General features: G+C 49.7%; 1 protein-coding gene across 2 annotated transcripts in view; it reads right to left on the bottom strand.

Annotated features, from left to right (window-relative positions):
• Positions 1–16,232, bottom strand: part of Vwa5b1 (von Willebrand factor A domain containing 5B1) — a 62,072-nt gene that overhangs the window by 33,834 nt on the left and 12,006 nt on the right. For both annotated transcript variants that reach the window (XM_021161535.3, XM_029475849.2), the window contains exons 3-8: positions 15,097–15,240; positions 13,239–13,494; positions 10,896–11,041; positions 10,461–10,592; positions 9,749–9,873; positions 5,051–5,227 (exon numbers count right to left, since the gene is read on the bottom strand). In XM_021161535.3, coding sequence (XP_021017194.1) covers positions 5,051–5,227; positions 9,749–9,873; positions 10,461–10,592; positions 10,896–11,041; positions 13,239–13,494; positions 15,097–15,240 — 980 coding nt within the window. The remainder of the gene's footprint in view (positions 1–5,050; positions 5,228–9,748; positions 9,874–10,460; positions 10,593–10,895; positions 11,042–13,238; positions 13,495–15,096; positions 15,241–16,232) is intronic.

The following is a 16,232-nucleotide window of genomic DNA, read 5'->3' as shown; positions in this document are numbered from 1 at the left end:
CACACAGACACATACACACAGACACGCACACACACAGACACACACACAGACACACACACAGACACACACACATAAACACAGACACACACACAGACACATGCACACACACATGCACACACACAGACACACACACAGACACACACACACAAACACAGACACACACACAAACAAGACACACACACACAGACACACACACACAAACACAGACACACACAGACACATACACACAGACACACACACAGACACACACACACACAGACACACACACACACAGACACACACACACACAGACACACACAGACACATACACACAGACACACACACAGACACGCACACACACAGACACACACACACAGACACACACACATAAACACAGACACACACACAGACACATGCACACACACATGCACACACACAGACACACACACAGATACACACACAGACACACACACACAGACACAGACATGCACACACACAGACACACACACACACAGACACTCACACATAGACACACAGACACAGACACACAGACACAGACACACACACATGAAAAAAGAAAGAGGAAGAGAAAGAGAGAGAGAGAGAAAGAGAGAGAGAGCTCAGCACTGGGGAGTTGAAGGCAGGGTAATTTCTAGCTCATGCCCAGGTTGGGCTATACAGAGACTCTCATGCCAGCCTGGGCTGTGTATCTCAACTCTATACCAAAATACAAAGGAAGCAAGCGAGCAAGGGAAGCTGTGGAGGTGGTGGGCAGGAAAGCGACAGTGACGATGACCACTATGGTGATCAGTGCCCAGAAGCTTGGATGTGCTCACCATAGTGTTAAGTCCCTCCAATTAATAGTCACATTCGACCTAGAGCATGCCGTCTAGCACAGTGATACCCAGTGATAAGTCTGTCTGAGTAGAAACCCACCTTCCCATTCTTCACTTGACATTGGGTCTGCCTGAGCCTCAGCCTGGCACAGAGGAAACAGTGGATCGTTGCTATTATCAGCCCAGTGACTCTGGAGTAGCACTAATGTGCCTGTCTTGAAGAGAAGGGGATGGAGGCCCAGGGAAGCTGAGGTATTATTCAGGGTCATCAAACCTGGATGTCTCAGTTTGGCTTTCACGAAGACAGCTTTGGGTCTGGCTGGTTGGCACCTGAGACCAATCCCCTAGGTCCTACATGGTGGAAGGAGAGAACTGACCCCCATAAGCTGTCCTCTAACATCCATACACACCCCAGGGTGACCACAAAAAATATAAATAAAATATAATAAAAAGAAAAAAAAAACCCCTAATACATCTCTTTGTTTGCTTTGGCTATGCCTTGGTGCAGAGGCAGAGATGAAAGGTCGCCCCTTAACCCCCATATGGTATATCCATCTTCCCCATCTTCTGGCATCTCAGCATGGCTCCATGGAAACAGGCCATAATACTCTAGGATATAGATGCGAACAGTTGTCAGTTGGTTTTAGCAGTTGCTACACCACACAGATACCATAGCCCTGCAGCACTGTTCCTCTTCTGTCTCCCTCTGCAAACACCCACATTAAATGCTTCCACTAATGTCCCATGGCCTCTCTGCACTGCCTGTGTCAATGCATTTTGTGTCTCTACAGTGGCAGTCAATATCTGCTTTTTTTATTAGCCACTAATGTATATTCCTGCTGGCAGGAGACTCTGCTGATCTGGACAGATTGTCTCGACTCTCACCTATTAGAATCTGAAAGCCCTGCTTTTGGCAGCAAGCGGTGGCTGAAGAATGGGACCAGCTGCCGGAAATTAAATTGCCTGACCTTTCCCCTTTGGCGTGGGCTGTTTGCATTTCCCTCCCCCCTAAGACTTGCTTTCCCCAAAACTTCTACCCACTGGACCATAATGAATGACTCAAACATCCCGTGCCCAACCACCCTTGGCAAGGCTTTCCCGGAGTAATTTCTGTGCCTTCCTCTGAAAGGGTCATGCTTAGCCGAATGGATTGCGCCAGCCTTGAGACGTTTGTGAAGGGATGACCTTGAGCCCAGTGAGTAGAGCTAGGAAAAAGCAAGGGGAGATGCCACAGGGAAAGGGGTCTGAAGGATGGGACAGACAGACGCACGGTCAGAGAATTCTGAAGCTCTGACGGTGGGGGAGGGCTGCCGTCCACAAAGGAGATTTTTTATTTATTTATTTATTTATTTGCTCCTAAACAATTTCATTTTAATGATGATAACTTCCTGGAGTGCTTGCATGAGGAGGATACAGAGACATAGTCCAGGCTTAGCTGGAGTGGGGTGGGGGTGTTGGGAAATAGACAGGATCAGTTATTGATGTCCACCTGGGCTAAGGAGAAGGGAGCAGAGGGCCATGTAACATACAACACGTGACACACATCACATGACATACATTTAGCCTCCCCGAATCAATCCTTTCTTCTCTCTTCATAGAAAAGATGAATGAAGTCCAGCATTGAGAATCGGTTCGTCCAAAGCCACATAGCAATTGTGACAGAATCGATTCCCGACCCTCGGATTGCTCCTTCAACAATGGCATGTAGTAGAAATGACATACTCCAACAAGAGAGCTTTTTAAAACCAGAGGGCATGTCCCGCTTCTCAGAAGCCGTGCATGCGAACTGAGCAGAGATCTGGAAGGCTCAGGGGCCCCTCAGCCAGCCCTGTGAACCTGGGACAAGCATTTCACCTCTTAAGGACTCAATTTCTTTAGCCCAGAAAGGAGGGGCAGGGTATGAAATCTCTCCCAAAGTGTTTTAGGTTTATAATGCTGGGCCACTCTTAGGTGACCATGAGGGTATCTCAGTGTGGCTGCAGAACAGAATACAGAGAGCCAGAGGATCAGGAAGGATACTGCGCCAGCACTCCAGCACCATGGACAGCTCCCCACCCGCCTCCGCCTCTGGCAGCCCACAGGGTAGGAGAAGGTAACCACCCTTATGTCTCACATCCATATGTGTCAAATGCTTTCAGAAGGATACTGAGGGACTAAAAGACTGGCCTCCTTGATTCCACTCAAGTCCCGCCCCCTTGCTGAGTCTGTTGCCCTGGAAACAAGAGCCTGCTTCATGGGTACAATAAAGGGGAAGGAAAGCCTCAGGTGACAGGAGAGCCCACTCTTTTCTTGTCCCCCTCCCCCATCTCCCTCAGCTACAGTCTATTACTCAGTCCAATAAATAGAATGAGGAGTTTTATGCAGAAGTACAGAGATAGGCCACATGAGGACAGATGACAACAAGACAGTCCTCTCTCTTAATGAGTTCATAACTCCAGATGGGGAGACAGACACCCGCAGAATCAACAATAAAAGGGAACACTGCATAATTCCATAACAAGATTAGTGATTTCCTGATAGGGAAGAGGGGTTTCATGGGCTTTGGGGTGGGTGAGGAGGGCTCTACCATTCTTCTGCAGTTTTATTTAATTTAATTAATTTATTTATACAGACATGCACAGACACACACAGACACAGACAGACAGACACAGACACAGACAGACAGACACAGACACAGACAGACAGACAGACAGACAGACACACACACACACACACACACACACACACACACACACTTTTTTTGGTGGAGCTTCCAACACAGTGAGAACAAACCAAACTCTCTGACTGGTTATCACGTTGGTATGCCACACTAGACTGTGAAGTTTGTGAGTCTAGTGTCACTGGACTGTGAATATGTTAGTATCTTGGTTTGTTTTTTGTTTTTATTTTTATTTTTTCTTTTTCTAAGAAGACTGCATTCAGGGCTCTGCTCCACCATTAGTCATTTGGGAAAAAGAATAACTAAATTAAAAAAAATGTAATGTGTGTGTGTGCGCGTGTGCGCACACGTGCTCATGTGTGCATATGTGTGATATGTGTGTATGTGTGTGAATCTGTCTGTGTGTGTATGTATATATGTATGTATGTGAATCTCTGTGTGTATTTATGTGTGTGAGTATGTATGTATGTATATATGGATGTATTACGTGTGGTCTGTGTGTATGTGTGTGTGTGAATCTGTTTGTGTATGTATGTATGTATGTATTTATGTATGTATATGTGTGAATCTGTGTGTATTTATGTGTGTACATATGTATGTATGTATGGATGGATGGATGAATGTATTATGTGTGGTCTGTGTGTATGTATGTGTGTGTGATGTGTGTGTGAATGTGTGTATATGTGTACATGCACATGTGTGCAAACGCTTGTGAAAGGCAGATGTTCTTGGGCCCTGCTCTCTGGCACTCCCAATCTTAGTTTTTGAGACAAGGTTTATCATTGAACTGAAGTTGGCTTACCAGACTGACTGGCCAGTGGGTCACACAGGTCCACCAGCCTCTGCCTCCCAATGCAGAGATGACAAGTGGGCACCACCACACCTGGAAATTACTTTTTAAACATGAATTCTGGGAATCTAATTTATGTCCTTGCAAGCACTGACTTAGCTACCTCCCCAGAGCAAGCTTAATCATTTCTATTGGGTTCTATTAACATGTGGCAGAGGCTACATCTAGTGACTCTATGATGTCAGATGAGAGAATGGGTCAGGCAACCACCGGTTTGATTGCAGATTATGTGTGACCTTGGGTAGGTTACTACAAGTCTGGAGAACCATTTCCTCACGTGGAAACAGTGACAACAGGAATGATTGTTTAGAATAACTGGATTAAACACCAAGCCACACTTTGAGGGTCTAGCCCAGTAGCCTGCGTGTTCTAGGCTCACAGAACATGGATGACCCCTCCCCCCTGCCCCTGTCCTCCTCCCCACTCAGCCTTAGGAGAGGGCTTCTTCTAGAACAGGTTTGCAGTACAAGTTTGCAGAGAATGAAGGACCTCATGCCTTGTAAACATGCAGCATCTCTGCCTCTGCTCTCATCACTTCAAGGGGTTTATTTTTGGGAGCAAATTGAGTTTAGGTGTCTCTGCTTAAACTGATTTTGAACAAGTGGCCTTTTGGAACAGAAAGTTCTCTGGAAGCCAGGCAGAGGAAAGCACAGCTGAGGTACTTAAGCCCTGACTCCGGGGGGCGAGGGGGGGCAGGGAGCAGGGGTAGAGTCCCACACACAGTACCTTAATGCACTGGATGTTGGTCTTGCTCATGCTGCTGCTCCTATCAATGAGGAAGATAAACTCCCCGTGGGCTTTCCTCGGGTTGGGCTGCACAGACTGGAGGTCAGGACAGAAGTTGAGCATGATGACTGAGTGGTGGGGAATGTCTTTGTGGAGACGCTTCCGGATGACTTCTGTCTGGAGGAGAAGGGAACACTCTTGGATTTGGTGTAGTATAACTTTCCTCCTAACTAAAACATTTCTTTCTATGGGAGGAGGGAGGCTCCTCAAGACTCAGGATGCAAATTAAGCTTACAAGGTTCGGGAAGTCAACACAAGTTACAAGTCTCAGGGAACTCCTGAAACCTACAGGATTCACAAGGCCTCTGCCTGGGGGTTTTAGAAGAAGTATTAACTGCTGGGGAGAGGAGACTCTTCAACATGCCCAAGTTGTATAGGGATCTCCCAGGACGCAGCTTGTGTGAGTCATTGTGCACGCTCAGTTGGGCTGTTCAGGGAGGCAGCTTGCCTTTGAGTCAACCATGCTCCTGTAACTCAGTAGTTTATTAGTTGACACTTGAGGTTGAATTACTTCTTTAGTTCATTGTTGGTGGCCTATCTAGGGTGCACAGACACGAATTCACTTCACCCTGGCAAAGGTCATACAACACTTGGCCAATTAAAGGTTCCTTGGATTCATGCTAGCCCTTGACCCCCCCCCCCACCACCACTCACCAAGCACCACGCACTCACAAAGCTAGATCCAACTTACAGTCTATGCCAAAACCTTCCAGGCTGGCTGTCCCTGGCTCCCGTCACAGGTTGCAACAGTAAGCATAGCTTTTGCACATTTCTGAGTTTGAACCCCATTTCTGATGCCATCCAACTGTGTGATATCAGGTAAGTGTTTCCTCTGGGTATCCCCAAACATGCACAGTGGGGTGAAAACATTCACCTCTTACCGTGGTTGTGAGGATGAGCTATATATTAGCGCATAAGAGGGGGGAACCCGCTAACAGAATAATGATCTTTCAAGCTCACACTGGGATGTAAGCCCCGTCTCTGGTTCACCTTGGTTGAGAGCTCGGCTGTCCCTGCTTTCTGGATCTCTCCCATGGATAAATTCCTTCTTCTCCTTCATATTTTTTATGTTTGGAAAGCTTTCCCCATCCAGGATATACTTGCTTGATTTCCTTATCCATGAAATGAGGACATGACACCTTGTGGAATCGCCATGAAGATGGACCACCACCGCTGTGACTCTGGCTGCCTGGCAGACAGAATGCCATTGCTGTTGCCATGACTGCCGTGGCTGCCGTGGCTGCCATGGGGGATTCAGGCACCTCGCATGCTGAATACAGCATATGCTGTGATTTTATCCAGCACACTAGCTACTGCACTGCACCCCATCTTCTTGCATATCCAAGGATCTCTGTGGTGCTCAGTTAGGACATGGATCAGTAAAGGAGGCACAGGAGCTTCAGTCTATCTGTTTGGATTTATCTTTGTGTGTGTCTCCTTGTGTGTGTGAATGAGGAGGCCAGAGGTCAGCTTTGGGTGTCTTCTGCAACTCACCTCCACCTTAGATTTTGAGACAGAGTCTCTCAACTTGGATATCACCAGCCTGATAGGTGATATCCTATCACACACACACACACACACACACACACACACACACACACACACACACATATATATATATATCCCATACCTATCAGATACATACATACACACATTACACACATGCATATATCATATATCAATATATATAATATATGTGCCCATACCTATCAGACACACACACATGTGTGTGTCCATACCTATCAGATATGGGCATATCTAGGATCACAAGCCTGTGACCTCTGTGTGCCTGGTTTTTATGTCAGTGCTGGTGATGGGACGTACACATCAGACACTTCACTGGACCCTTCGTTAGCCCAGTCTCTACTCTTATTAACCTTTAAATTGATGCGTCATTATTATCGTTGTGTGTGCATATGCACACAAGGTTGTGCTTGTGGAGGTTGGAGGCTAGCTTGTAGAAATCAGCTTTCACCTTCCATCATGTTGGCTTGGGAGATTACTCTCAGCTTGTCCAGCAAAAGCCCTTACCCTTTGGCCTTCTTTATTTTTATGCTTGGGGTTGGTGGTCTGCCCTGAGGCCCTGAGACCACAGGCCGCTACAGGCTCCTCTCTCTGACTCTCCACTCAGCCCACGCTGAATTGGATCAATTTCCTTCATCCCCACTCCCTCCACCCAAGGCTGTATCCACACAGATGTGTCTGTTTCTCAATCTCACATCCCCCTTCTCCATCCCGACAGTGGGCATCAGCTTTCACCACCCGCCATAGTCCCAGCAGTTGTCTACAATGTTTCTCTCTTCCAGACCCCTCCCAGCCCATTCTTCAGCACAGACTCCCCTTACCTGACAGACGTTTGCTGTCTCTGTGGAACTACCCAAGTTGGGGGCAGGGTCTTCTCTTACCACACCTCCACAGTCACCTCTGGCTGGCCTCACTTTTCTTTCCTGTGGCCCATGTATACACAGCAGCCGGCAACAGCTGCCCTGGGCCCCACGCTCTAAGCTGTACTTTATGAAGCCCTGGGAGTCTGTGCACCACTGGGCTCTGCTCACACTTCCTCTGGCACCTGTGTTCTCTCTGCCCACTCTTCTCCCTGGGGGACTTCTGCCACCTGGGTCTTGTTCTCAGATGAGCATTTGCCTGGCACCTGTCTAAAGAGCACCCTGCCGACATGTTACTGGGTCCTGTTTCTCCTATGGTACCAACCCCTCTCCCAGCCAATGTGTTCACTTGTTGGTCTTCCTGTTCTGAGGGATAAAAGTCCAGGGCTGTTCCTCTAGTACTGGGAAAGAGCCTGATATCTGTTGGGCAATTAGTGTTTGTTAAATGAATAAAGGAAACACTGGATCGCTCCTTCTCCCTCTCTCTGTGTCTCTGTCTCCATCTCCAGCCCCCCTCCCCTCCCCCCTCTCCAACCCCTGCCCCGCACTGTGTGTGTGCCTTGTCTGCTTCTGATCTCTGAGCCAATCAGTTTGGTTAGTTTGTTTCAGTCTCTGTCTCTCTTTAGACTTCCACTTCCTCCACACCTTTCTTTGCTAAATAAGCTATGGACAGCTCATTGCCCGTCCTTTCTGGGTGCCCTGGGCACCCTCTGGATGCCCTTCCCTGACTTCTTTCTCACCTGTGGATCCTCCACTCCCTCTCACTCAGGGCTCCTTTGCCAAAAGGCCACTGCCCAGCTTGGCTTTTTGAATGACAGAGCCCAAAGCAGGACCAGCCACTTCTGTCAGCTGCGGGAGCTTCTTCCAGCAACCTGATTTTGCCTTTTAGGGGGAACGGAGTGGGTTCTTGTCTCTGGATTCCCTGACAGCTCCTCAAGCTGCCATTATCCAATTACAATGAACTCATCAGTCCTGAGCAGCTGCCTCTTGATCACGGCCCTTCTCAGAACTCTGGAGAATACGGGCTGTCTGCATAACTAACCCAAGGTGGTAAATTAATTCTCATTTGCCACAGCGGTCCCAGAGCTAATTGATTTAAGGTCTGGCAGCTAGGACAGCCATCTCCAGGCCTTGGGGGTGAGGGTGGGGGGCTTACCCTCTCTACACCATCATTTGTTCTGGGAACTTGATGGCACCTCTGGCATGCTGTGCCTGTCCTTATCCTTGAAACCTAACTCAGCTTCCCTTTCTAGCAAATTCATCTGGATGACAAGTGCCTTGCCTTGCCTTGTCTTCTCTCTCTGCTCTGTCCTTCTCTATGTCTGTCTGTCTGTCTGTCTGTCTGTCTGTCTGTCTCTCATCTTAATGACTACACCAAGTCCCCTACGTCTCCGCCAGCAGGGATTTCCACTGGGGTCCCACAGTGGGGTTGATGCAAGCAGTCAGGTCACCTGTTTCCCTGTCCACTTCCCTTCTCCATCCCTTGTACCGTCGAGGGCATCCAGAAGGCGAGGATCAGCTAAGCACAGTTGCACCACGGCACCCCGTTCCAGGAGTGTTATGAGTCCTCTAGCCCCAGAAGTCCCAGTGTTAACTCTAGAAGCAACACTGGGCACTAGACCTCAGACTCCTCATCAGAAAATGAGTCAGTAGAGAGAGAAGTACTGCCATGGCATTCAGGATATGTACCATGTGTGGGGAGAGATCACAGGGCTCAGTGTGTGGTTGTGGGTTCAGCACTGTCCTTCCCTCCTGCAGCCAGTGAGTGCCTCCTTACCCTTCTGTGCAGGACTTGGGGAATGTAGGGGGAATAAACCTTTCACTCAATTTCCTGCCCCTTCCTTTATCCATTTTGTAAGAGACACCCAAATGTAGTGAGGTCCCCAGACAGAGAAAGAACAAGGAGCATACTTAGCAGAGGGAGAGGCTGTAGGGACAGAGTGACCTGGAGAAAGGCCAAGGCGGCATCTGTAGTTAGCTCAAACCCCACCGGGCCCACGGATATTGGGGGATACCAGCAGAAGCTGATCCAGCAGGGGAACAAGTGAGGTGACTGCAGCATCAAATCTACTCCCTCCCCCATGTGGTGTCCAGGACCCCAGAAGGAAACACTTCTCACTCCTTCTCTAGGCTCTGCCACCAGTTTAGGATGTGACCTCAGGGGAGTCATGTCCTCCACTTTGGGCTAAGTGCCCTCAATGGTTCAGTGAGACTAAGTTCCCGTTGCCACCCTGCTCTGCCACCCGTGACTCACCTTCCGCTCCGCGCTGTTGTCCTTCTTTGTCCCCCGAATGAAATCTGCTTTTCCCTTCAAGTGCTGGTCATATTCCCCCAGGGTCATGTCCCCTTTCTCCACCAGGACGTGTGGCATGTGAGGTTCTGCACAGATGAAATCAATGCTCAGCACTTGAGTATTGATTATCTCAATACCCAATCGTATCTGGGTGTGAGGGGCATAGCAGGGGCTGCAGTCTAGGGGTGCTTTCTTCACGGGTGGGGGTGGGTTCCTAATTGGAGAAGAGGGTGACATCCCTGAATGTGAAGCAGCAGGGGTCAGGGGATGACTCCTTAGCTGAGGGAGCCTAGCGCCACCTTCTTTGCATAGGCCTCAGTTTACCCTTATGGAATGGGTACGTTATATAAATGGACTGGGGCTGAGCCAAATGCCTGAGGAATCTTTCCAGGGCCAGACATTCTGTGAGTTTTTGAGGAGGCAACAGATGACTCCCTGAGGGTGAACTGTTATGAAGCTTCACAGCTTCTCCTCAGGCAGCCTAGGGGTTCAAGGTCTCCCAGACAGTTGACACCCGGGACTAGGAATTTGGCTCTGCCAAATAGATACAGTTTCCCTGAGGGCAAGTCTCTGATCCCTTCCTGCCCTCCCCCATCTCCCACATGCCCCCAACTCTTACACTGACTAAGAAATCTTCCAGAAGGGCAGGGGAACCCCACGTGGGATACAGTACCGCTAGGGTGGAGAAGGATCTCCACTGGCCGGTCAAAGGTATGTTTTTTGGCCAACGTGATGATGATGCTCTTGGCGGAGTGTGCCGATGGGGCTGCGTCTGCTCGGATTTCATGAGTGGGACTCTCCACCCCTGAGTGGTGCAAAAGACGGGACAGAGGAGGAACAGACTTAGGAGTGCAGGAGAGAAAGGAGATCAGAGCAGACACATGAGATTTAGCCTGGGGATGATTGACAGGTCAGTCCTAACATGAACTTCTGTGCCCAGCCAGCTGAGTGGTTCAGCTTGACCTCTGACTTCTATCTGGTTAGGTGGTCTTCCTACGCTCTGCCCCCTCCCACATCTTTCAGGTGACTTTGGGCCCGAAGCCCTGTCTCTCTCTCTTCTGGCCTTTTTTTCCTCTCTGTGTGTGTGCCTGGGGCATCTCCCTCTTACCTGCGAGCAGACATGGCCCACGGATTTCCAGCTGAAATTTAAATTCATATTCCATTGGGTTGGTCACCTTTGTGTCCAGGAGAGTGGCCAGACACAGCCTGTTATAGGAGTCCTTGGTCTGGGTGCCGAAGCAGTGTGGGTCTTTGCTAGAAAGGGTATGGAGGAGAAGGGGGAGGAAGAGTGAGGAGGAGGAAGAGAAGGGAGGAAGAGGAAGCCCAGATAGAGGCAAGCCAGCATGAGAAGACCTCAACTCTCAAACTGCTCTGTCTCCTCCCATCCCAGGGCCTCTGCCATCTTATTCATCTGGGGAGGACCTGGATACAGAAAGAAGCTATAACTACCTCCAAGGAGTACCTGGGATGGGTCAAGATGCAGGCATGGGTTCACACCCAGTGCCTCAACCGTTCTCACCACAGACCCAAGAGGAGGACACCAGTGCCCAACACCCCCCTCCCACCCCGCCCCAGCTTCCCGAGAGGACCTGAGGCCCAGCAGGCAGAAATGACTCGCCCAAGGGCCTTGGGCTAGAATTTGGCAGAGCTGGCAGCTTGCCTGGTTTGCCTGGTTCTGGTACCAATGACTTGTAGTGTCACACTGCCTTGTGTCGGTGGTCTGTCACGCACCTCAGTGACCTGGTCCCCCCCCCCCCATTCTGCCTGCATGGCTGTCACTCAGGGAGTTCTTGCTGTTAACACCATGGCAGACAGGGCCATCCACTGGTCTGTGCTCACTTCCCCTACACTCACAAACACCACCGCTAATGTAAAATGTACATGCTGTGTCTTCTTTGGCCCGTGATGAGCAGAGTCAAACTGCTTTCCTGGCCTGTCCAGTTCCCTTTTCCCTGGCAGAGAACAGGAATCCTTTCCCTCCTATGGCCTAGCAAACACTGTATCAGCTGGCTTTCTAATTTTCCCTGTGTCAGATTTAGGCATCTGAGAGGGTCATGGGCAGAGGGGTGGTACAGATGGTCAAGAACATACCCATCATTTTTGCCAGCTGAAGTGAGGGGCTAGTTCACCAGGGCTCTCTGGTCTGTTACAGTCCAGAATGTCCCAGTGAGGTTCTGCCTTTTAAAATCACACTGTAGCCCCATGGGCAGTGCTTGCAAACCGACACATGGGCTGGTGATACCTGCCCAGTCTGGCTTTGCCACCTGCTTCTTGGTGGCATTTTCGTAGCTTCCCCAGAAGCAGAGCATTTATATAGTCAGTGTAAGAGTCTGGGCTCTGTCCCTAGAAGTTCAGGAGGAAGAGTGGGAGGAGGAAAGGGAATGTGGAAGAGGGAGGAGGAAGGAAAATGGAGAAAGAATGAGGAGGGAGGGGAAGAGGGAGAGGAAGGGGAAGAGAGGATGAAAAAGAAGAGGGGAAGAGGAGGAGGAAGAAGAGGAAGAGGAGGGGAAAAAGAAGGAAGAGGAGGAAGAAGGAAAAGGAGAAAGGATGAGGAAGAAGAGAAGAAGAGAAAGGAGGAGGGGGAAGAGGATGAAAAAGAGGAGGAGAGAGAAGAGGAGGAAGGGGAAGAGGAGGAGAAAGAGGAGGAGGAGGAAAGGAGGAGGAGGAGGAAGGAGGAGGCAGAAAGAGGGAGAAGAACATAACTAATGCTACCCTAGTCTCTTCTAGATAAAACAGCTGCCCCATGCATTCCGCCTTGCTATCCTAGCCTTGTAGTCTGTCACCTGCTGCCAGTCAGGTCCTCCCTAGGGACCCCATCCTCACTGTCAAGCTGTCAGTGAGGCCTGGCCTGGTCTCTGGATCCCAGGTTGGGAGCCCTTCCTCATCCTTTTAGCATAAAGGAGTTCTCCCCAACCACAACGCTTACCCCAGTAGTTATGTATTTACACACATGCAAAAAAAATCACAGGACTGTTGCATGGCAATAATGATCTCTTCAATTTTTGTTGTTGGCTTTGAGGCAGGGTGTCAACCTATGTAGTTCTGGCTTTTGGTGAACTCACAGTGCAGACCAAGCTGGCCTTGAACTCACAAAGACCCATCTGTCTGCCTCTGTCTCCTGAGTACTGAGATTGAAGGTGAATGCCACCAAGCTTGACTCCCCTCCAAGTTTCTAAACAGCAAGAATCAAGTTGTTTTGTCTCTTCTCTCCCTAACACTTGGTCGTAGGTCTTACCACATAGTAAGTCAGAAAAATCCCTCTTAAATGCATTGAAAATTAACCCTTGGGAAGTATAAAGCCTTGCACTTTCTGCCAGAACCAAGATGGGGCTTTTCCAGGGAGATTTTTCTGGAACTCTGAAAGTAAGAAGGCCCAAAATCCTCCCCTGCCCCTCTCTGTCACCTTCTTGCTGCCCCTGACCAGGTCCCAGTCTGGGTAGAGCCTCCTTACCCTTGTGGCTGTGGGCTGGAGGAGCCAAACCTGTGGGTACAGGATGGAGGCACGGTCGGGGCGCAGATGGCCGGCAGAAGAACCCTCACAGCCCCGCTGGGCAGCGTGGGGAGTTCAGAGGAGGTGCTGATGAAGACGGTGACATTCTCCATGGGGGCAATGGTCCCCAGGTTAACCACGAACAGAACCCGCTCCAGATCCTCATCCAAGGTCACCTTTCCCGGTGTGATGGGACTCTCCTCTTCCGGAAAGTTCCCTAAGTGCCAAGTTGGCTTTAGGTGCTGTTCAGACCTCATCTCTGACCCCCTCTAAACTTGACATGGGGTAGCTTTGGGCAGCCTCCTTTTGCTGATGGGGAAATTGAGGCCCAACATGGAGGGTTGCCTTGCCTAAGCTGCTCAGCCAGGTATTAGCTCACTGGCATGGATCTGTGCCCCCATGCTTCTGATTGGCTCATTTCTCTAAGTTCCACTGGGCTAGTCCTACCCATTCATCAACCACCTCCCTCCATCCATTAACACCACCCCCCCAACCTGGTTCCCAGTCAGACTCCCTTCCCATCCTCTGACATCATCAGGACCTTTCACAACAGACACATCAGAAGGCACTATCCTTGTGTACATCTGGATGCTCAGGTTAACATCTTCAGCTTCCTCTGGATCCACAACAGCCAATGACCTGATTGCATCCTGTGCTTTACACCACAGCCTATTTGGCATGGGCCAAGCCACTAACATGCTGTGTGGCCTTGAGTCTTCTACTGTCTCTCTCTGAGCTTCAGTTTCCTCACTAGCAGGAATCATTAGCTATGCTTCCAGAACTTACGATGGCTTAAGTTCTTGGTATGCAACTTTTTAGCTCTGTGTGGGTTTGATTGTTTATTGCATTTTACAGATGTGTGTGTGTGTGTGTGTGTGTGTGTATGTGTGTGTGTGTGTGTGTGTGTGTGTGTGTGAGAGAGAGAGAGAGAGAGAGAGAGAGAGAGAGAGAGAGAGAGAGAGCATGTGCATCTGTACACAGGTGCATGTACCTGGGAGTGCAAGGCCAGAAGGATGCTGGGTGACTTTCTGTGATATTCTCTATATATATTCTCCTCCCTCTCTGTCTCTGTCTCTGTCTCTGTCTCTGTCTCTGTCTCTGTCTCTGTCTCTGTCTCTGTCTCTGTCTCTGTCTCTGTCTCTCTCTCCAGGCTTTCTGGCTGTGTCCTGGAACTCAATCTAAAGACCAAGCTTTCCCCAAACTCAGAGATCCACCTGCCTCTTCCTCTCAGGTCCTGGGATCAAAGGTGTGTGCCATCACACCTGGCTCTCCACTATTCTCTTGAGACCGGGTCTCTCACTGAACTTGGAGCCTGATGATTTTTGCCTAAACTGGTTAATCAGCAAACCCTCAGGGAGACTCTGTCTCTGCTGCATCCAGTGCTGGGGTCTTAAGTGCAGACAACCACACACAACTTTTAATTTGGGCTCTGGGGATCATGCTATGCAAAAGCCTTCTTACTGGTGGGCCATGTCCCCAGTCCTCAGATAAGCTGTGCTTCTTATCCAAGCTCACGCGACCTGTGAAAAACAGGATCGGAGCCAGCCCCTGGTGTGACCCATTTCATACAGCCTCTTAATCCTCATCACGTGCCCTGAAGAACAGCAGGCTGCTTTAGAGACCATGAAGCTGAGGTACAAAGAAGTTCATGATTGATCCATCAATCGGCTCAATGTCATACAATTCTATCTCAGGATCTCTGGCTGTAGTTCAGCACTCTCTAACATGCCCCAGGCTGCCTTGCTACTTGCCTGAGGCTCTCTGGCTCAGGTGGCCTCTAACTAGGCCCCCCCTCGCCATGGTCCTGGGGTCTTCTTACCTGTGACAGTGGCGGGTTGGATATCCAAGTGGCTTCTGTCCAGCTTGGCTTTGTCTCTGAGCTGTATGGTCACAACACGGTCAGCAATGACTGCTTCAAAGCCAACCACTGTGCTATACTCGTCTATTGGATACACGAAGAGACCTGGTGGAGAAGGGACCCAGCATCATGTGGTGTTTAGCAGCATCCTACAGGCCTTGGGCCTGCCAGGTGCCCCTGAGGAGACAGAGCAGAGCTGGGAAAGGGAGAGGCTGGTGGGGGCAGCAGCAGGCACTGCTGAAGGGTAGCTGTGTCCAGTCCCTACCAGCTCTCGGGCATGTGAGCTGCTAGGGCCAGAAAGTCTGGTTTTCAAGGAAAATAAAAGCCAGAGCTGTCACATAGGCTGTGACAGTATACATCTGGGTGGTGAATTTGGTTCACAGCCACTGGTTTGCCACTGGGACCAACAAAGGGTGGGGCTGTGGGAAAGCTAGAGAAGGGCTCAAATCCAGGCCTTTCTTGTTCCCCGACTTTGCTACATTGGACAGGGCACTCATCTCTAAACCTTTAGTAACCCCATCTCCAGACAAGGCAAACAGAGCAAGTCTCATGCTGCCGTTTATTAAGCTATGCCCCACATACTGGCACCACACATTTTGTGTCCGATTTGTCCTCTGTGGTGCTAAGGGTTGAACCCAGGGTCTTTCACAGGCTAAGCAAGTGATCTACCACCGGCTTACAATCTCACCCCTCTGCTTAGTTTTTATTTTGAGACAGGCTCTTGCTAAGTTGCCCAGGCTAGCCTTGAACTTGCTACATAGCCCAGCTAGACCTTGAATTTTCAATTCTATCTTAGCCTCTGGAGTATCTGGGATTACCAGCTTGCACCAACAGACCTGGCTATCTTTTCTTTTCTTTTTTCTTTTTTTTAATAGAGCTGAACTTCTTCAGCATGGAGAATGTGCTAGCCACTTGGAGGTCTTGCTGGCGTTTGTATTTGAGCTCATTTGGGACAGAGCCTGGGATTCTGCATTTCTCTTCAGCTTCTAAGGGTTGCTGAGCTTGGCTGTCTTGCATCATCTCCCTCTACTATGGAAACTGCACAGTGCTGGGACAGTGGTGAGACCTCCACAAACCCTGACTTCTTGTCCTCCAGA

This window comes from Mus caroli, unplaced genomic scaffold, assembly GCF_978045245.1.
Source record: "Mus caroli unplaced genomic scaffold, Mus_caroli_1 scaffold_6, whole genome shotgun sequence".
NCBI classification, from domain to species: Eukaryota; Metazoa; Chordata; class Mammalia; order Rodentia; family Muridae; genus Mus; species Mus caroli.
Note: the sequence above shows the minus strand (reverse complement) of the source record. Positions and strands in the feature narration are given on the sequence as shown.